The sequence below is a fragment of the Vipera ursinii genome, assembly GCF_947247035.1.
Source record: "Vipera ursinii genome assembly, chromosome: 2".
Taxonomy (NCBI): Eukaryota; Metazoa; Chordata; class Lepidosauria; order Squamata; family Viperidae; genus Vipera; species Vipera ursinii.
The window spans coordinates 24,508,352-24,529,869 of NC_139513.1; the positions used below are offsets into that span (position 1 = coordinate 24,508,352).

General features: G+C 43.0%; 1 protein-coding gene and 1 long non-coding RNA gene across 2 annotated transcripts; both read right to left on the minus strand.

Moving 5' to 3' along the window:
- Positions 1–212: 212 nt before the first annotated feature.
- LOC310636364 lies at positions 213–4,167 on the minus strand. The gene is made up of 2 exons (XR_014491696.1): positions 3,931–4,167; positions 213–3,839 (listed from the first exon to the last, which is right to left on the minus strand). It is a non-coding gene; the product is annotated as an uncharacterized lncRNA (long non-coding RNA).
- Positions 4,168–4,815: 648 nt separating this feature from the next.
- On the minus strand, positions 4,816–18,771 carry TRIM41 (tripartite motif containing 41). The gene is made up of 6 exons (XM_083356003.1): positions 17,501–18,771; positions 13,300–13,395; positions 11,443–11,673; positions 8,647–8,669; positions 7,202–7,329; positions 4,816–6,828 (listed from the first exon to the last, which is right to left on the minus strand). The coding sequence occupies exons 1-6, from the start codon at positions 18,380–18,382 to the stop codon at positions 6,308–6,310; spliced, it is 1,881 nt and encodes a 626-aa protein (XP_083212129.1). The 5' UTR covers positions 18,383–18,771; the 3' UTR covers positions 4,816–6,307.
- Between the last annotated feature and the right edge of the window lie 2,747 nt (positions 18,772–21,518).

The window sequence follows — 21,518 nt, forward strand, 5'->3', positions numbered from 1 at the left end:
CTTCCCCCCCCCCCCAAAGTTGATACTGACCTGATGGCACATAATCACTGTATTAATGTTTGATTGAATAAGGCTTTGTATTTACTAGTAAGGTTGTCCTAAAGGGTATGAATGGAAAAACTAGCTCTGCAAAACAAAGATCTGCCCAACTCGTATATGCATTGTGGTTTCTCACACACATACAAAAAGGGTGACACTTATTTCAAGATAAATCATTTTGCCGTTTTATGAAAGCGTTGGATTCTACAGACATCTCTGTTCACTGTTGTTATCCTGTCAGTTGGAGAGACAGCCCTCAAGAGTGTCCAAGCTAATAAGAAAAGTTCAACAAAACAAGTGAATAGGAGTAGCAGAAGTTTTAAAAGGGCAAGGACCTTGTTTACATATAATTAGGATTTTTTTTTTACAACCCTTTAATCTCTCTTGGGGTGGAGTTGTGGCGACTGAATGGAACTGAGCCTTTACTGGCTGGATGTCCTTCCTATGTGGAGTTCACAGCAGATATTTTCTCTTTGCGCCCTGAGAGAAAAACATCTGCCACTGCATAGGATTGAACACTCAAACCTTCCAAGTAAGAGGTGAGTGTCTTCACCTCTAGGCCACCATGTCATTCTATGTAATATTACAAAAAAAATATCTATTATAGAGGATAAGTGGACAAGTAGCTTTGACTTTTCTAGACCTGTCACAGTCCCACATTTTCAGTGCTTCTAAGAGCAACTGCAGTCTGAGAAGATACATACTAAGGCTGTGGTGGCGAACCTACGGCAGGTGTGCTGCAGGTGGCACGCAGAGCCCTCTGTGGGCACACACGCCATCACCCCAGTCCTAGGCCTTCAGCTGGGTTTTACAAAACCTTTTTGCTTTAGGCCTCGCCTGCCGTGTGCAAAAAAAAAAGGTTCAATCAATTTCAACTTCTTGCGGGGGAAAAAAAAGATCTCACAAAGTTGGAATTGATGGCTTGAACTTTAGTCCCACCCAGTCTGCCGTTACCACGGCAGTCACGCCCACCCAATGGGCCACACCTACCCGGCACCCGATGATACATAAGTGGGGTTTGGGTTGCAGTTTGGGCACTCAGTCTCTAAAAGGTTCACCATCATTGTCTTGGCTTAGATCAGACATGTCAAACACAAGGCCCGGGGGCCAGATCCGGCCTGCGAAGCCATCCTAGAAACAGGGAACAGCCCCCACTGCCTTGGCCCTGGCCCAGAGACCCTCAGATCTGTCCCACTCCTGCCCAGGCCCCCATAGGCACCCTTGATGCCAACGATGTAGAGCTGGCCATGCCCACCCAGTAGGCCATACGCACTTTAGCCATGCCCACCCAGTAGGTCACGCCCACCCGGCCCCCTGAGGGCAACCACAATGCTGATGCGGCCTTCAATGAAATTGAGTTTGACACCCCTGGCTTAGATGCACTTTTCTTCCAGGGTGTTTTCTTTCATGGAGCGGAGGGCCTCCTACAATAACTGCTACTCCTACTTACCCTGCTAAAGAGAATATTCCTGCTGACGAGGAGGTTGCTTTCATAGCAGTTATTGTTCAGAATTCCTCTGCTTCTCTCACTTCTCCCCACAGTTGGGGCCAATTAAATGAAACTACTGATGTCGCCTAGACAGTGTTTTTTTTGTAAAAGAAAAAGGTGCCGGAACTCACACGTCATACAGCCTGCCTTGCCTACCCTACAAGGTTCCATCCAAAAAAAGGTGCCGGAACTCCGTTCTGAGTGTTCTATGAGAAAAAAAGCCCTGCGCCTAGAAAACCGATATCGGAGAACACCAAGAATTCCACAGTTCAAACCTGAACTACAAATGTTCTCTCCTATTAGTAGGTGAAATCTAGTTAACCTTGGGCAATCCCCAAAAGCTAATTCGAGTTGGTACTGGTTAAGTACCAGGATGTTACCGAGGTGGTAAGCTAGAATGGAAAGTTGGAAAAAAAAACATTGCAGAAGACGGCAGTAGCAAATCTTGTATATTAAGGAAATTCTTGTGACGGACTATAAAGGAATCGGAGTTGACTTGAGGGAGTCGTGGCTGGAGAAGATGCATAATTTGGTATGGGATTCCTTCTTTTCCCCATCATTTTCTAGATCTGCAATCGGATCCTGTCTGCAACCATGGGATGGAGCCCAATTGAACCAAGCAACTCTGGCTACCCCGGAGTCAGGCTTGTAGAGTTCCCTCAAATGCCCAAGAACTCTCCAGTTCCTCCCATGTGGGCAGTTTCTCTTAAGGACAAGGCCAGAACCAGAATGTTGACTGCTATGGTGCCATCTGATGCCCACCCCAATGCTGTGCACTCCCACAAGAACAGTGTGCCAAGTCTACCAGTCCCAGACGAGTATGGGCAAGACTAATAAAACTAGTAGCAGCTCACATCTGTTATGAGGGAGAGAGTCAGGTCCTGGTTCTTCAAGAGGGCACGTACTATCATGAATTAAGGCGGGTAGGCAACCTTGGCTCTTTTATGACTCGTGGACTTCAACTCCCAGAATTCCTGAGCCAGCCATGCTGAGGGGAAAGGGAGAGGTTTCCAAGCTGAACCATGCTGGCTCAGGAATTCTGGGAGTTGAAGTCCACGAGTCATAAAAGAGCCAAGGTTGCCTACCCCTGAATTAAGGAATTCCAAGGGGCCTTTTGTAAACTTGTGAACAAAAACACTCCCTCTCAAAATTTGCTGAGGCAAAATAACAAAGATAATAAAGGCCCAGTCTAGTACAACACCAACAAAGAAGAAAAATAACAGCTCTCAAAAGAAACCAGCATGGCTGCATAAAGACCTCTCTGATAAACTGAAAGATAAAAAGGACAATTATAAGAAGTGGAAAGAGGAGCACATAACTAAGTCAGAATAACAGCAAATAGCCCATGCCTGCAAAGATGAAGCGAGGGAAGCTAAGGCTCAAAATGAACTAAGGCTTGCGATCAAAGTCAAAAATAACAAAAAAAAGCTTCTTTCAACATATAAGAAACAAGAAAAAAGTTAAGGAAATGATTGGTCCATTAGTGGGGGAAAGTGGCAAGAAGGTGACAAGCAACAGGGAGAAATCAGACCTATTTAACTTGTTTTTTGCATCTGTCTTTACACAAAGGGAAAAAGTCCAACTTACCAAAAACAGTGCCATAAAAAACAGAATAGAAACACAAGTTAAGATAGGCAAGAAAATGGTAAGTGAGCACCTGTCCAGCCTAGACGAGTTCAAATCACCAGGACCAGATGGATTACACCCCAAGGTTCTCAAGGAACTGGCAGATGTGATCTCAGAACCACTGAACTATATTTTTCAAAGATCCTGGAGCACTGGGGAACTACCAGAGGACTGGAAGAGAGCTGATGTAGTTCCCATCTTCAAAAAAGGGGAAAAAATAGATCCAGGAAACCACAGACCTATCAGCCTGACCTCAATACAGACAAATCTTATTGCATTCTTTGACCAAGTGACAAAATTAGTGGACCAGAGGAATGCTGTAGATATAATTTACTTGGACTTCAGTAAAGCATTTGACAAAGTAGATCGCAACCTACTTGATAAGATAGAAAAATGTGGGTTAGATAGCATCACCACCAGATGGATTCGTAGCTGGCTGACAGGCCGTACTCAGCATGTGGTCCTCAATGGAACTGCATCTACATGGAAGGAAGTGTGTAGTGGGGTGCCCCAGGGCTCTCTTCTGGGCCCAGTGCTCTTCAACATCTTCATCAACAATTTGGATGAGGGGATAGATGGGGAACTCATCAAATTTGCAGACGACACCAAGCTGGCAGGAATAGCCAATACTCCAGAAGATAGGCTTAAGATACAGGAGGATCTGGATAGACTCGAACACTGGGCGCTATATAACAAAATGAAATTCAATGGTGAAAAAAGTAAGGTTCTACATTTAGGCAGAAAAATCAAATGCACAGGTATAGTATAGGTGGTACCTTGCTCAATAGTAGTAACTGTGAGAGAGATCTCGGAGTCCTAGTGGACAATCACTTAAATATGAGCCAGTAGTGTGCTGCAGCTGCCAAAAATGCCAACACAGTGCTAGGCTGCATTAACAGAGGGATAGAATCAAGATCATGTGAAGTACTAATATCACTTTACAATGCCTTGGTAAGGCCACACCTGGAATACTGCATCCAGTTTTGGTCACCACGATGTAAAAAAGATGTTGAGACTCTAGAAAGAGTACAGAGTACAGAGAAGAGCAACAAAGATGATTGGGGGACTGGAGGCTAAAACATATAGGGAACGGTTGCTGGAATTGGGTATTATTATAAAATGTTTGATGGCTTTCATTAAAGAGATGCATTTTGAGATTCATACATTCAGTGAGTGGATCAAATTTACATGTAGAGTGAAGATAAGGAGGAATTTCCTGACAGAACAATCAATGGAGCAGCTTGCTCCATCACTGGAAGTTTTCAAGAAAAGTCTAGACAACCCTTTGTCCAGGATGGAATAAGGACTCCTACCTTGGGCAGGGGGTTGGACTAGAAGACCTCCAAGGTACCTATGATTCTTCTTACAGATGTTTTGCTCACTGCAATTGAAATTTACTTGCCCTTGTCTGGGATCTGCCCAGCAAGTGAATGATCAAACCTGTTGCAGGCCTACATAGTAAGATTATTAACAAGATTTACAGCATTCTCCTCTGGACCTTAGGCTTGGTACTGAAACCATTGGATTGTGCAGTCCTTCCAGAAGAATATTCTAAGGATTCTTCATATCATTAAAAAACAACAATCCTAAACCACTTTATTAAATAATTCCGAAGAATCTGCTCATTTTCAATATTCAAATAAACCACAACAGCAAAGCACTTAACATGTAATCATTTATTACTTTATTTATGTCTCAACATTTTTCCAAAAAACTAGATTTCCTTTTAATATTTTTAGCAAAAAATAGTTCAGAAGCAGCTCTGTCAAGCCAAAAAGATTTTTTTTAAAAAAAAACCACATATGGCTGGAACAGCTAAAGCCTTCAGAGGTTCATGACTCCACAGTGAAGGCTAAAACTAGTGAAGGACTAAAATAAGTTATTTAAAGCAGATGGTGGGAAGGCAGAGAAAGAGGGGATGAGTAAGACAACAATAATGGCATCTTAGCAATCTGATGGGATAGCACACACAACTACAATCGTGACTGACATTCAACAGCTCAACAGCACTTGGTACTGTCATTGCTCCAAATGGCCAGCATATGACGTTCTAGAATAGATAAATGGCAGAAGAGATAGAACAGAGCATCAAAGATTAAGAGACATTTCAAATGGGACATCACATGAAAGCAGTGTAATGAACATGGGACAGAACTTGCAATTCTATTTTTTTTTAAATTTGTTATTAGTAAATTGCAAAAAAAAACACCAAAAAAACAAAACAGGAAATCAGAATACAGGCATCGGAGTAATTAAGGAATAACCGCATTAGGAATCTGCCAAAATATTTCCATATCATTACTTTAAAATGCAAGCTACTGTGAGGGCTACAGGAATCCAATGCTCTGGTGAGAGCAACACAAGCGTTAACACTGGGGCTATTCACGTTCCAGATGGTACTGGACCACAACTCCTGTATCCTTCAACATAGGCTATGATTGCTGGGGCTCTTAGCAACTGTCATTCAGTAACATGTGGAGGGCCACATGTTCCTCATCCCAGCTTAAACCATGGACTTTGATCCAACCCCAAGAACATATTGGAACAGTCATCTTGTCGGATCAGGGGAATTCAAAACAGAGAAAAGTTACCACACATACAGTAGGTCTATATTTTGTTTCGGTCATCAAAGCCTGGCTAGAAAGTTCTAGGTAATCTTCAGAAAAGTCAAGAACAAATCTTGGATTGCTAAACCCAAGTTAAAAAGTCATGGCAGGTCCCACCAACCTTATAATTGCATGCTCCATAAGGTCTAATTTCTCTTCTGAGACACTGAAGATCAGGGTCTCAACTATCTAAAGATGAGAACAGTATAAACAGCTGACATGTGATTATACCCAAAAAGTATAAGAGAAAGAGAGAGAGCACTTTTTTTTTTTTGCTAAGATGGATCTGCACCACAAGCAAAATAAAGTCAGATCCATGACCTGGTCAAACACCAGAGTAGTACTGTGCAAAACTGAATTCATCAAAGGGAAGGAATCCCCATCAAAAGGAATCCAGAATAAGAGCCAGATAAGGAATCCACCAAAGTCCAGGGATGATGAATTGTGCTCTTATCAGGCATAATTAAGCGAGGGGATGGGAGGGCTGCTAGGATGAAGCTGAGGCCTCAAGGGATAAATTCAGCTACGTGCAACAGCCACAATGGCATCAATTGCAGATTTTTATGCGGGTCCCCTTAGAAAGAATGCGGAAGAAGGGGAAGATGCGCTCACGAAATGAAGCATTGAAGGTGTGAATATGAGCCATGTTTTCAGCATTGTAGAATCCTAGCTGGCCTCGTTCGTAGTCCAGGTAGACACAAAAGCGCCGCAATTTCTCAGCCGGGCAGAGGGACGTCTGCTCCGTGGTAGTCAAAGCCTGGTACTTCTTACCATTGGTTCCTACACACCAGATCTCCCGTTTCTGGTGGTAAGCACCGCAGGATTTCTCTTTCCGTCGGGCCGATTCGCGGGCTGCCCCCACGGCCCACCCTCGCCGGCCACCCACCTCCACTTCCCAGTAGTGGCGACCGTACGTAAAGCCCTGCAAGGCCAAAACACAGTAGTCAGAATCAAAGCGTTTGGGGTTATCTGGAAGATCCCGCAAGCGTTCCCCAAGTCGGACGCTGCGGCAGTCGGAGGAAAGAATGAGCCGTGGATGAGCTGTTTCAGGGTCCAGAGTCAAATCAGCTGCGAGAGAGAGAGGGAGGGGGGGGGGAAAAGAGCAAAAAACAATTTAAGTGAGGAGCAAAACTTTGTTATCCCCGTTTCTCAAAGCCTGACGATATCTGGATTTCAACTCCCCGAATTTCCCAGCCAGGACCTGCCCAGGTTTGAGAAATACCCATCTATTTAAACTCCTGCAAAACAGCAGGGTAGAAGTCCAAAGAGAAAAGCCTTTCACAGCGTGAATTGTATCTCTACTTCTGCACTGCTTCCACTCTTCTTCCAGTGACATTTACTACAATACATTCTTAGCTTCCATTGCACAGCGGTTGAATACATGGCTAGGGGCAGTCGCATACCTCTGTATTTCTCACTGCAGGAGAAAAGGTGTCCTTACCTTGAGGGGCTTTGATAAAGGCCTTCTCCATCTTCCTCATTAAGACATCTATAAGGAAGTAGTTGCGGCATTTTTTCCCCGTGTCCACTGGCACCATCTCTGGATCTTGAAATGTGATATTCTCACACCTGACAAAGGGACCATATAGAGAGCAAACGTGTTAAAGACGAGATAAAGGGCAACCAGCGAGAAAGGCATTGAGTAAGAACAGGAAATGCAACATATTGGGGGCCTGATACGTTCCTAGGGTAACTCGGCTGCTACAGCAGCACTTCCATGTGCAAGTTCTCCATATTATTTTCGTACGGAAATGGAAGAGAAGCAAGGCAAATAACTCATTAAAATGATAGCAGAATAATAAAAAAGGACCACGGGGGAGATTTATTGGCCCCTCCCTCATCAAATCTATTTGCATTATTGCAGTCAAACTCTGCCCACAAGCTGGAGTTCAGTCCTGACGGGGCGCAAGGTTGACTCAGCCTTCTGTCCTTCCGAGGTTGGTAAAATGAGGACCCAGATTGTTCGGGGGGGGGGGGGCAATATGCTGTCATTGTAAACCTCCCAGAGAGCACTATGGGGCTGTAGATAAGTCTAAGTGCTATTGCTATTGCTATCTCTACAGGACCAAGCAGTTCTCAAAACATGCAGATAAAATTTTTTCACTGGATCTGCTTATTCTGTTCCCCATAAGAGTCAGACATGACTGTGATCACTTGATTAACAGGCTAGGGTCAGGTGTGCCGCACTCACAAAACCAACTACTTTGCCACAAATAGAAAGCAGTACAGAAATACCGCAATTCCCCTGGGCTCTAAATTAGCTAGGCATTCTCTGGAATCTGGATGGTCCATCCATCCATAAAAGATATAAGCGAACAGGTTTCCAATAAATATTCTAACAACATTTTTGAAAAGCCACAGTTTTAGCTTCTTAAATTAACTTTGCTAGTGACATTCAAATGTAGTCTAATAGCCACAGTAGCTAGACACGTGGTAAAATAATTATAGCTGCAGGCTGCCAGTTTCACAATCTTTTGAGCTGAAACTGTTAAGATACTGCCACACCCACTTTTCCCCGCATGGTCAAGCATAGATAAATGGATCTAGGTGTCCCAGGCAAACTTCCATACATGCATTAATCGAGCTCAATGCTACTTAACTTCAAGCAAGTTGATCTATTCCAAATTTTTATACCATTTTTTTTAGGTGTGTGTCTTCTTATTTGATGGGCAATTAGTATCTCAGCTAATACTAAAACCGACAATATGATGAGATTTCCAAATATTCTTGAGTACTCAACCTGTCATTTGCAGAATTGGCTCAAAGGCATTTGTGAAAAGCCATTAAATTTTTTTTTTTAAAAAAACTTTCAGATACAACCTGGTTAACAGTGAAGCAAAATTTCAGGAATGTAAATCAGAAATAACCAACCGAAATTCAACCAACCTGACTAAAGTGCCTTTGAAATCCTAGGAAGAAAAAGAAGAAAAAGTCTTAGGATGCTTATATATCTAGTTGTTATAAAACACAACAAATACATTGAAACCAACCAATTTTCTGTAGAATTTTCTGTGGACTTTTGCCTGAAAAGGGTTTTCTTGCTTTTTTTTTTTTGAGAGGGATTTCTTGGGGTTCCAAATCTTGCGTTTGTTGTCAGAAAGCTTTCCTTGAAGAAATACTACTTGTCAGGCTTCCTGGTTTGAATGTGACAGACATGACCCAGATCCTTGACACTGTGTGGCTAGATATATTGCATATCGGGAAGATCCAGTTTATACAGGTGATTGCTTTCTTAGTATGAAAGTGCAGTCTCCTCATAGATCTTTGTTACTGCTCCTGTAATAACAGCATTCCCCCCCCCCCGCGCGCCAAGATCTGGATGGCTACAATCCAGTTGCTCTTTCTGAAGGCATTAAAACATTTGATATTACCCTCAGTATTAACCCTGAGATTAAGCAAGCCCCATTGTTTGACAGCATATTGTGATCTGAAGTGGAATGTTGTTGTTTTTTTTACCCCAGGTCAGGGGTCGGCAACCTCGGCTCTTTTATGACTCGTGGACTTCAACTCCCAGAATTCCTGAGCCAGCTATGCTGGCTCAGGAATTCTGGGAGTTGAAGTCCACGAGTCATAAAAGAGCCGAGGTTGCCGACGCCTGCCCCAGGTGTATTCTACAGAATAGGTTTTGTTTATTTAAAACATTTGTATAGCTGTTTATTTGTACAGCTGCTTACAATCAAACATAAAGCAACATGTACAGAAACAGAAACAAAAAAATAAATAAAACCGATCATCAAAAAAACAGAAAAACCTGCTACTGCCAAACTTCCCTGCAACCTACACGTTACCTTCCACTTCAACCTCACACTATCCCAACACTCGGGAAAGAGCTGTGTCTTAAGCACTCTCTTTAAGCTATACTGATTTTATAAACTCTGGATTTGGGTGTTTTTTTTTTAATTTTAAATCTTTATATGCTACCCAGCATATCTTTGGTGAGGGGGGGGGGGGGTTTACAAATTATTATTTTTTTTAAAAAAAAAATCTCCTGCAGTTGAAAACTGGAATTTCTCTCCCCACCTTTCCTAAGTTTAATGGACACCCCTAACTTAGTGCTTTCTGATAGCGCTCAGAGGCAGTAGACTGTTGGCACAATCAGCATTCCTGCCCTAGCCTCCACACTGTGAGCATCACTTGAAAGATCTTCATATGAGACTTATAGGTGTTAATCAATAAATCATGGGGACCTCTGATCCAGCCCGTCTTTCTTCCTTTTTCTTTCTTTCTCTCTGTGGCTGCTCATCTCAAATTTGGCAGCTAACAATATGAAAAGGAAGAGTAAGAAACAAAAAGAGCAGAAAAAACACCCAGAAGCAACAAGCAGGATAAAAAGAAATTCAAATCACAAATTAGCATAACAAAGCGCATCGGCTCAGTCACACCTCCGGACCCCCCCCCATTCTTTTAAGGCCTTATAAAAGGCCAAGAGGATCCCCCCCCAAATATCTCGATGGACTGATATTCTATGGGGAGGGGGCCACAAGAGAAAAGGCTCCTGGGGCCCTGCCAGACGGCCTTCCTTAGCAAAAGGAACTTCTAAGCATGCCTCTTCTGCTACCAGAGCCACTCCAGCATTGGAAAAGTCTTACCTGCAATCTAAATCGGCAGGGAACTGATTTGTTTGTTGTCTGCCACGTTTAATAGCTTTTACCTCTAACCAACCTGTTTTAATTCAAATACAAATCTTAAAAAAAACAAACCCACTTCTACATGCGTGTAATGCCGTCCAAATAATACAAACTAATGTGTGGGACATCTAATTCAATGTAATGATGTAAACCGGTTTCCAAGTTCTAATTCCGTACAGTTGTACAGAATATTGGTCCCCTTCCAAGAGAATACCTGAATATCTGCAAACCCCAGATACTGTATATTGCTCGTTTTCATACATAACGTATCATGTCCACTAAATTCAACGCACTGCAAACTGAGCAACAACCGTTGTCCTAAATTGTCCTAAATCACTGGAAAACCTTCCTTAAAATCCACAGTCATTTTAGCATTCATATAGACCAGGGGTGACGAACTGCTGTCCTGCGGGCCGGATGCATCATGCCGAGGCAGTGCCCACCCCAGCTCCGGCAATGCAGGAAAAAGTCACGGCACATCACGTGACACGGTAAGTTTGACACCTGTGATATAGACCTATTATACAGTTGGGTGTTCAAATACAGTAAGAGATGTTGATCAGATGCCCAGACATACACCTGAAATAAAGATGAGAAATACTGAGAGGTCGGATTTTCTATAGAGGCTAATTAGGTCATATTTGGGGGGGCTTTCGTTAGGCTGGCAATAATGGAAGTGGGACATCATTGGAAAAGAAACTACTCTCGCTGCTACCCTTAACTATCTTTGAAAAGCAGCCTGAAATCACACTGCCAAAACTCAGCTGCCAAATGTCATTAATGCAATCTGAGAGTTCTAAGTTCGAAATCTACTCTCTGAGTCTGCCAACGCTCAATTTCAACATAGGCATGTCTTTTAGGTAATTGCTATGCTAGTATTCCACCCCCAGGATTATTAAAATAGCTTTTAATGCGATGCATACTCCACAGGGTGAACTCATATTTTTAACAGGTCAAGCAATCCAAGGCTTATATCTTTGTGTTTGCTCTTAATCCTTATAACAGGCAGGCAGGCAGGCTTGGGATCAGTCAGCAACTAGGGAAAGAAACTTACCTTGAGCAGCTGCAGACCATCTTGCTTGCTCTTGTCTTCTGCTTCTGCAATAAGACGGGTTAGTGCAGCACGTTGCTCCTCCAGGTGAGAGATGTTGCTACTCTGGCTGGCCAGTTGTTTCTCATAGCGGTCTTGCAGCTGGTGAAGCAGCATGGCTTGTTCTCCAATCAGGAACTGCTGTAGCCGCTCAAAGTCGGACTCAAACTCTTCCATATCAAGTTTCATCTTGTTCTGGGGCAGATGAAGAAAGGAACAGGAAGGCAACAGGAAGGGTTACAGACTAGCCAAGATTTGGGACTACGCCACCTTATGGCAGAGCACATTAAATCGATGTCAGCTTCTTTAGCAGGCAGCAGGACCAGACAATATCTGCCTGGTTTCATAAACAACAGCAATCTCATAGCAATCTGTACAGCTGGCAGATGCCATATTTGTGCTTGTCTATGATGGAAAGAGAGAAAACCTTTTCCCACTTCCAAACTCATGCTTGAGGCAAAATCACAAGGAAGAAACTCACTGCATTTATTACAATCCTTTCTCTGAGACAACATAAACACATTTATGTTTTAAATAAATAAAACAATTCCAAACATTATGCAGTTTACAAGAAGTAAAAATGACTTTCTGCAAAGAGAGCGCTGCTGATTTCAACTATTTTAAGCATTTTCCTAGGCAGAACCTGAAACACTATTTAACGTCACCTCTGTTTAGACCAGGAGGAATACTAAAGAAGTTAGAAGACGAGACCAATTCTAATACTGACGGACCCATATATACCGTACTCAGACTGCGAGGCAAATCAGCAGATCTTCCGAGATATATTTAGAAGAATGGGATTGCACAATACTTGCACCTGAACATCAGCAAGACGAAAGAGATGGTGCTAGACTTCCGGAAGAAAAAGGAGGAACCTGCCCCACTTTACATCGGGGAGGACTGTGTGGAGAGAGTTTCCTCCTTTAAATTTCTGGAAGTCTACCTCTGTGAAGATCTGACCTGGAAAGTTAATACAACCCAGGAGGCCAGAAAGGCCCAACAGAGACTTCACTTTCTCAGGGTCTTGCGGAAGAACAGGGTAGAACAACAGCTTATGACCCTCTTTTACCGGTCTTGTATGGTATTGTGGTTTGGTATGCTGGTCTGACAGCCACGGTTAGGAAGGCATTACAGAGGGTGGTGAGCACAGCACAAGACATTGTGGGCTGTCCCCTGACACCACTGGATGACATCGCCAGGGCTCGTTGCCTTGGAAGAGTGAGGAAGATTCTCAGGGATGACTCACACCCTGGTCGGTATCTCTTTACTCTCCTACCATCCGGTAGGAGATATAGGAGTATAGCCAGCCGCACCAACAGGCTGAAAAACAGCTTTTATCCATGGGCTGTTAGGCTTTTGAACGGGAAATAATTTTTATAAACTTTATGCATAATTGACTTGCGAGGCCAGTGTGTTGTGCAATTAGTTCACATGGTGTAATAAGATGGAGGGTTTGTGTCACTGTAAGCTGGGGGCACGAAGGGAGGCTCAGCCAATCTCAATGTATACATGGCTGTACTTTGACAATAAAGGTTCATTCATTCATTCTTGGCAGATAAAGCCATCTATATACTTATAGTTAAAACCAAGCCTCTAAAATTTAGACTGACTCCTAGGCATGTCAGTTAAGAATCTGGGATTTCTACTTCTCTAAATCCTTGACTTCAAGATAAGGAACAAAGATGACCGTCCACTCTTAAGACCAAGACATTTCCTCTTCACCCAAGTTTTATTAACAAAAATGTACACTAAGAATGAGGTGATCATTCAAACAAGAGACTGACTGGAAATGTAAGAGAATTAAAGAAATATTGAAGTTACCTTGATATCTGTTATTTTCTTCTCTTCGCTTGACTTCTGCTGCAGAACTGATTCCAGTTTCCTTTTCAACGGATCCAAGTGACCCTGGAGTTTAGTCTAAAAACAACCAGTATAACAAGAATGCCACAACTTAATTGTATTTATGTTCTACATTCATAAAAACAGCAGCTGGCAGAAACTAAGTTCAAATCCAATGTTCAGAGAAATAAGTATTAAATCATCATGTCATGGTAACATAGTTATCACACTGTATTTGGATACCTCTTGTTAAGGAATTTGTTGTGCAGAGGTCTCCTTGTGCTACCAAAGAGTTGCACAGACAAGGAATGGTACTGAGAGCAGTAAAAGTCACACACAGAAATACACTGAGTTCTAAAAGCAAAAAGTATTTTACTTTTGAGGTGGTGTAAAAACAAAAATGCACAGTCAAAAATAAACAGTCCAAGTCACAAAGTCTTCTTACCGGTCCAGAGGTCAATACACAGTTTAGGTTACAACAGTAGTAAACCAACAGCAGAGCAAAAACAGTAACAGTAGAGAGCAGTGAATTCAGAGAGAGAGAGAAGCTACGTCCCTAGCTTCCTCTTATGGCCATGAGAACACTTACACACCCATTGGCCAATTAACTTCTTAAAGACATAGCATTATGGTTAATATATTTTCAACCCAACATTGTAGGCTAACAACATATGCCTAACATTCTCCCCTTTGGGTAGAATAATATATAACTCTTACAATCTTATGCATATTCTTTCACAATTAGCATTGTGTTTCACAGCACTTTGTACCTTCGTAAAATGGTCTGCAATATTTACATCAGATGAACAATACTCTAGCTGTATTAATTTATCTTTGACACATTGTCTGACATTTAAATAACGAAGATCAGTATGTTTAGATCTTGTTCTTACTGCAGCATTATTAGCCATCTTTATCGCATCTTGATTGTCCTCATACACAATGAATGGATCATTTACATTTAAACCCATATCTAACAATAATTGTTTGTACACTAGCAGTTCTGTACATAACGATCAGGTGGACGTCTGATGTGCGTTGAACGCCAAGGAATTACAGGGCTTTGAGTTTCTGACTCCTCTCCTTCCTCTGATTCATCTTTTATCTCCCCTATCTCCTTTTCATCTTTTATATTTACAGGAGATGTATTATCATTACTAGTTACATTATCAGAGGAGTCCTCAAACACTAGAGGATCAGTATTAACAGTTTCTTGCTCTAACCTATCCCAACCAACGTGCTCAAGGAATTTTGCACTCACACTGTTATATACATTAGTTGTGCCTCGTTCCCAGAAACGATAGGATCTATGGTTAGCTTCATAACCTACGAAGTATAATTGCCTAGCCCTATGTTGGCCTTTGCTCCTGAGTTGTGCAGGAATGTGGACCCAAGCTGGGGTGCCAAACGTGTGCAGGTAATCAAGGTTTGGCCTTCTACCATGCCATATAGTATATGGTATTTTACCAGTAGAAGTATTAACAACTAAATTCAGAACATGGTTTGCACATTTTGCTGCCTCCCCCCACAGTCTATCTGTTAAGCCTGAATCTTGTAACATGGTTCTCATCATGGCTTGTAACGTTTGCCCACGTCTCTCAACAAATGCATTATGTTGAGGCCTATAAGGAGCTGAACGTTTATGCTCAATGCCAGCAGATTCTAACATATCAACAAAACGCTTGTTTGTAAATTCAGTACCATTATCAGTAATTATGCACTGAACCTTTCTCTTTGTTTTCCTTTCCACAAACTTCAGCCAGTTTGCAAATTGTTGGAAAGTGTCTGCCTTTGACTTAAGCAGATAACAAAAACCATAACGAGAGTAGTGGTCCAATATACTTAAAATATAACATGACCCTCCTAAACTTGGTTTCATGGGTCCAATTAAATCAGCAAACACAACTTCCAAAGGAACAGTTGTTTTGAAGCTGTTTACCCTGTTTGCAGGGGTTGCCTTACTCTTTTCCTGATTACAGGCATTGCAATTCAAATACTTACTACATGGCTTCAGTTTAACTCCCTCTACTAATTCAACTGTTTTACGTAGTGAGTTAAAGTTTTCATGCCCTAGCCGCCTATGCAATAAATGTATACATTCATCATGTGGCTTCTTGTTCTCACATATTGAGTTAGCTTTAACTGTACTAACCTGGTTACTTGTGAGAACGAATAAACCATTTTTCAAATTTGCAGTTACACAGGTTCCATTCCTCTCAATAGTGCATTGCTCCCCTCTGAATGTTACCACAAACCCAACTTTAACCAATTCCCTTACAGATAACAGGTTGAATCTTAGTTTAGGTATATACAACATAGGTAACTGCTCATTAATGCATGGACAATAGGAATTACCTTCACCAGAGGCCTTCATCTTCCAACCGTTGGCTAGTGAAACATATTGGTTGCTGTTTTTCATATTAATAAACCTCTTTTTCACTTTAGTAATGCATTGTGAAGCCCCACTATCAACAACCCACAATTCATTGTTTCTGGATGTTGATTCATCAGAAACAGCCAAACCAATGTCCTTCTTAGCCTTTCCACTGCTATTCACATTCTGTTTTCTACCCTTCCTACAGAATTTGGCTATATGCCCTCTAGCCCCACAAGAATAACATTTCTTGACGTTGTAAGCAGTGGAGAATGGCTGCTCCACTCGTGGCTGTGTCTCTCTCAGCTGGTCTCTGTCACGCCTCCTTCTGGACTCTTCCAGCAGTCTCCCAGTAATGTTAGTCAATGTCAGTTCCTCTCTGGTCAGGACTTCCAAAGAAGAAACATATCCATCATAACTCTCATCCAAAGATGACAGAATAATGTAGACCTGATGCAACTCTGAAAAAATCAGCTCCTTTTCATGAAGCTCTTGAAAAGTTGCCTTCATGTAATTTAAATGGGTCAGCATATCTCCATTCTTCTGCAGACGAGCCCTAAACAGCTTACGTGTAAGGTGTATATGTGCACCCACACTGTCTCGAACATAAAGCCTGCGCAAAACATCCCAACACCTAGCAGCAGACTCCTCACCACGAATATGGACAAGCTGCTGGTCATTCAGTGTTAGTCCAATAATGCAAAGAGCTTTCTCATTGCTACGTTTAAAGTTGTCTAACTTCTTTACATCCTCTTCATCATCTGGATCCCAAGCAGTAGTATCTGGTGGGTTATTTACAACAGTCCATAGTCCTTCCTTGCGCAAAAGCAAGCAGCATTTTGTGGACCAGGAAACATAGTTTGTCCCATCCAACCGGGTTATCCAGGAGATGCCTGACAACAGTTCTTGTGCCATTTTACACCAAATAGCTAACATAAACTCAGCTAGGAATACTGTGTGTACTAACTCTCAGTACAGACCTGGGCCCATAACCAGTGTTAAGGAATTTTGTTGTGCAGAGGTCTCCTTGTGCTACCAAAGAGTTGCACAGACAAGGAATGGTACTGAAAGCAGTAAAAGTCACACACAGAAATACACTGAGTTCTAAAAGCAAAAAGTATTTTACTTTTGAGGTGGTGTAAAAACAAAAATGCACAGTCAAAAATAAACAGTCCAAGTCACAAAGTCTTCTTACCGGTCCAGAGGTCAATACACAGTTTAGGTTACAACAGTAGTAAACCAACAGCAGAGCAAAAACAGTAACAGTAGAGAGCAGTGAATTCAGAGAGAGAAGCTACGTTCCTAGCTTCCTCTTATGGCCATGAGAACACTTACACACCCATTGGCCAATTAACTTCTTAAAGACATAGCATTATGGTTAATATATTTTCAACCCAACATTGTAGGCTAACACCATATGCCTAACACCTCTGATGCAAATAAATTTCTTATCTTTACAACACAGCTTCTACAAAATCCCATCTCTCTCTTAAATGACCTAAATTTGTAGCTTCTATAGTTAAAGGGGAAAATGAACTACCGGTATATACTGTTTTTGGTAGAAAATTACAGAGCAGCTAAATAAAGAGAATGTTTACTGAGTATTTTTACTGATCTATTTATATTTATACATTTGCATAAGCACATCATCCAGGGGATTTTCTGTGGCCAAAGCAGGGACTCTATATTTATACTAGCATGCCACTCATGTTTGTCAAAGCCTGGCAAAAATTATAGTACTATAAACAGAAGGCTCCAATTTAACAAGATTACATACTAGCATTTACACCATCTCGTTGTATTCCATACCTTATATTCTTGCACAACTTCCTCTAGTGGCATAACACTGTGGTGTTTATGGGTTCGTGACTCTCTGCACACCACACAGATGGGCTCTTCATCTGCCTCACAGAAGAACTTAAGCGGCTCCTGGTGTTTCTCACATAGGGCTCTCGGAGCATGACTCGCAGCTAAAATAGATGGCACCCCTGATGAATCCCCTGCTGCCGCCATGTTCACTACGTCATCTGATATTATCCTAGGCTTCAGCGGTTGTGGATGCATCTGACGGATGATCTGCACCATATTGGCCAGCTGAAGATTGGGCCGGAAATTGCGACGAGGGAAAGTTTTGCGGCACTGAGGACAAGTAAAAGACTGCCGTTGCGGAGGAGTAGGTGGAGTCGCCGGGACACTATAGGCTTCCATTTCTCCTAGGTCTTCGTCCATCACTTCCTCGTCCTCATCATAATTATCAAAAATCAAATCACTCCCCATAGCAGCATCCCAGTACTCTCTGTCGTCATCGTCCCAGACATCGTCATCATCATCCTCGTACTCATCCCTCGATACGTCATCTTCGTCCTCCTCATCGCCCATATCTCCATCTCCTAAGTAATCGTTGTCCTCCAGGTCGTTGTCATAGTCCCCATCTTCCTCAGGGCCCAGGTCATCTACCCCCCCCTCCTCCTCGGCAGCCCCCTCTGAGCCAGAGGCCCCCACGTCGTCGCCTTCCTCTTCATCCGAGCCCCAAAGCTGAGTGATGCAGACGCGGCAAAAGTTGTGGCCGCATCCCACCGACACCGGCTCCGTGAAGTAATCCAGGCAGATGGCGCAGACGGCTTCCTCGTGCAGGGTGGCCACAGGGTTCGGCGGGCCGCCGGAGCTCCCCGCAGCTACCGCTGCTGCCATGAGGCCCCCCCTCCTCCGCAATTTCTTCACGCCCTTAGCCCACTAGACACGCCGCCGACAGGCCGAAATGTCTTCCTCGGCCCTCCCAGGGACTCCCAGTCCCCTTTCCCGCTCGCCGGCCGCCGAAAAGTTCCCTCCCCAAAGGTTGCCGGGAGAAGACGGCGCGCCCGCCCGCTTCTCTTCTGCCGGTCCCGCGCGCGACCCTCGCCCTGCTCCCCGAAGAGCTCGCGCCCGCCTGCTCGCTCGCTGGCCCTCGAGGGTGGCAACTGCCGGGCCCGGACTTGACAGTCCCCCGACCCAACTCTACGAAACCGTCACCTCCCTTTACCCTCCCTCACACCGGAAGTGAAAGCCCGAGAGGCGTTCTAGACCGCCGGTGGCTCCTCTCTATGGTACGGCAAGGCCTCGCCCGTGGGGAGGGGTCCTTAACGGAATGCGCCGGACTGAGCTTCGTGTGTAGGAAGGAGACCTGTCCACCGGCAGTTGAGTTTCCGGGGTCCAACAGCAGGCCGGAGGGCCAAGGGCGCGCGCGCTTGCTTTAAACAAGCCCACTAGAAGTCCGGAACGATTTTGACCTCCGCGACGTTTCCGTGTCGAACGTCGCTATGGTCACACGCCGGAAGATCCGGCTTTATAGGTTTTTCCGACCAACGCACCGGAAGTCTGGCTGCGTTCTGGATTGTTATTTTAGCCTCAAATGTACGCGGAGGATTACGATTTCGAAATAAAGGAAGTACTACTACGCGAAGGACGGGAGCGCTGTTACTTTCGAACCTCTAAAACAGGGGTCTTCAAACTTGAGCCCCTTTAGGACTTGTGGACTTCAACTCCCAGAATTCCTCAGCCAGGCACGCTGGCTGAGGAATTCTGGGAGTTGAAGTCCACAAGTCATAAAAGGGCCAAGTTTGAAGACCCCTGCTCTAAAAATGTTCTTGCAATTGCTCAAACTTATTGCATACTACACTTTTCCTCCATTCCTCCTCCTCCTCCTCCTCTTCCTCCTCCTTCCAGTGGTAAATTTCCGAATAAAGGTTAATCTATGGGTTACAGATTTATGTTCGACTTTTAAAGAAAACTTCTTGTGTAAACATTATTTTATATAAATACTTGGTTTTCCCTTATTCTAGAACAACTCATTTGGCGGATAGAGGCAATTACATTTCCTTATAGTTGTAGCGTAGAACAAAGCAAAAATGGAAGGTGAGCATAAAAAGAGAGAAATTTAGATGGCACAATCTCTTTTTAAAATTTCATCTCCCTTCACCATTTATTGAACAAAGCACATATATGGAGGCAGATGGGTTGATTGTGTGCTGTGAAGTTAATGTTGACTTAATGACCACATGAATAGGTGTTCATACGGAGGCAGATCTGGCCATTACTATGAATAAAAATGGAAATAAAGCATAGTATATTTTAGTGATACGTACAACAAACGTAATGGCCACCTAATGAGAAGGAAGGACTCACTGGAGAAGAGCCTAATGCTGGGAAAGATTGAGGGCAATAGAAGAAGGGGACGACAGAGAATGAGGTGGCTGGATGGAGTCACTGAAGCAGTAGGCGTGAGCTTAAATGGACTCCAGAAGATGGCAGAGGACAGGAAGGCCGGGAGGAACGTTGTCCATAGGGTCGCGATGAGTCGGACACGACTTCGTAACTAACAACAACAACAACCCTGGTGTGATGCCTGTCAAAGTTGTTTCAAGTTAACACTCCAGGTACAAATGACATAGTATGAATATCTCTGGATATTGTTGCAAGGGACATTAAGAATATACTATGGAAGTGTGGAAACTGATTTGTGACAATCGTGATGTGTCTGTTTTACTGCAAGCTTATATTGCAACAGGAGTTGTAGTGTTCTAGGCTTAAATGCCATATAAGCCCTTCTAAACAAACAAATAAATAAATACAGATGGCAAAACCATGATATCTAGCTAGTCCTCAACTTATGACTACAAATGAGCCCAAAATTTCTGATGCTAAGTGAGACATTTGTTAAGCGAGTTTTGCTGCATTTTACAACTTTTCTTACCACCACTGTTAAGTGAATCACTGCAGTTGTTAAGTTAGTAACATGGTTGTTAAATGTATCTGGCTTCTCCATTGAGTTTGTCAGAAGGTCGCAAAAGGGGATTATATGACCCTGGGATATTGCAACCATCATTAATATGGATGAGTTGTCAAGCATCTGAATTTTGATCATATGACTATGGTGATGCTGCAAAAGTCGTTAAGTGTGAAAAACAGTCATAAGTCACTTTTTTCAGTTCTGTTGTAACAGAATAATCACTAAATGAATTGTAAATCGAGAACTACTTGTATGTGGTTTAGAAGTTTAACACATTTTTAGGCATTTAGGAAGAAAAAAAAGGCATTTTAGCTTTATTTTAGCTAAATAATTAGCTAAATAATTTTTAGCTAAATAATTAGCTAAAAAAAGGCATTTTAGCTAATGCCTCCTTAAGTAACACCAGCTGCCTGCAATTAGTACAGGTTCGCATCCCACCAGGCTCAAGGTTGACTCAGCCTTCCATCCTTCCGAGGTAGGTAAAATGAGGACCCAGATTGTTGGGGGCAATAAGCTGACTTTGTAATAATGCCCTAATAAGCAGGCATATACATAGAAGGAAATATACTGGAGAAGGAAATGGCAACCCACTCCAGTATCTTTGCCATGAAAACCCTATGGACAGTACCAAAAGGCAAAACGATATGACGCTGGAAGATGAGCCCCTCAGGTCGGAAGGCGTCCAATATGCTACTGGGGAAGAGCAGAGGGCTAGTACTAGTAGCGCCAGAAAGAATGAAGCGACTGGGCCAAAGCCGAAAGGACGCTCAGCTGTGGATATGTCTGGTGGTGAAAGGAAAGTCCGATGCTGTAAAGATTTTTTCTCCATAGGAACCTGGAATGTAAGATCCATGAATCAAGGAAAGTTGGACGTGGTCAAAAAAGAGATGACAAGACTGAACATCGACATCTTAGGTATCAGCGAACTAAAATGGACAGGAATGGGTGAATTTAATTCAGATGACCATCAGGTATACTACTGCGGGCAAGAATCCCTCAGAAGAAATGGAGTAGCCTTCATAGTCAATAAAAGAGTAGGAAAAGCAATACTGGGATACAACC

Excerpts from the sequence above, each read along its gene's own strand:
- TRIM41 (XM_083356003.1), bottom strand. The coding sequence starts at position 18,382 with ATGGCAGCAGCGGTAGCTGCGGGGAGCTCCGGCGGCCCGCCGAACCCT. Across the intron at positions 11,674-13,299 it reads AGAAAATAACAGATATCAAG|AACAAGATGAAACTTGATAT; the intron begins GTAACTTCAATA and ends CATCTGCCCCAG. Across the intron at positions 6,829-7,201 it reads CTTTATCAAAGCCCCTCAAG|CTGATTTGACTCTGGACCCT; the intron begins GTAAGGACACCT and ends TCTCTCTCGCAG.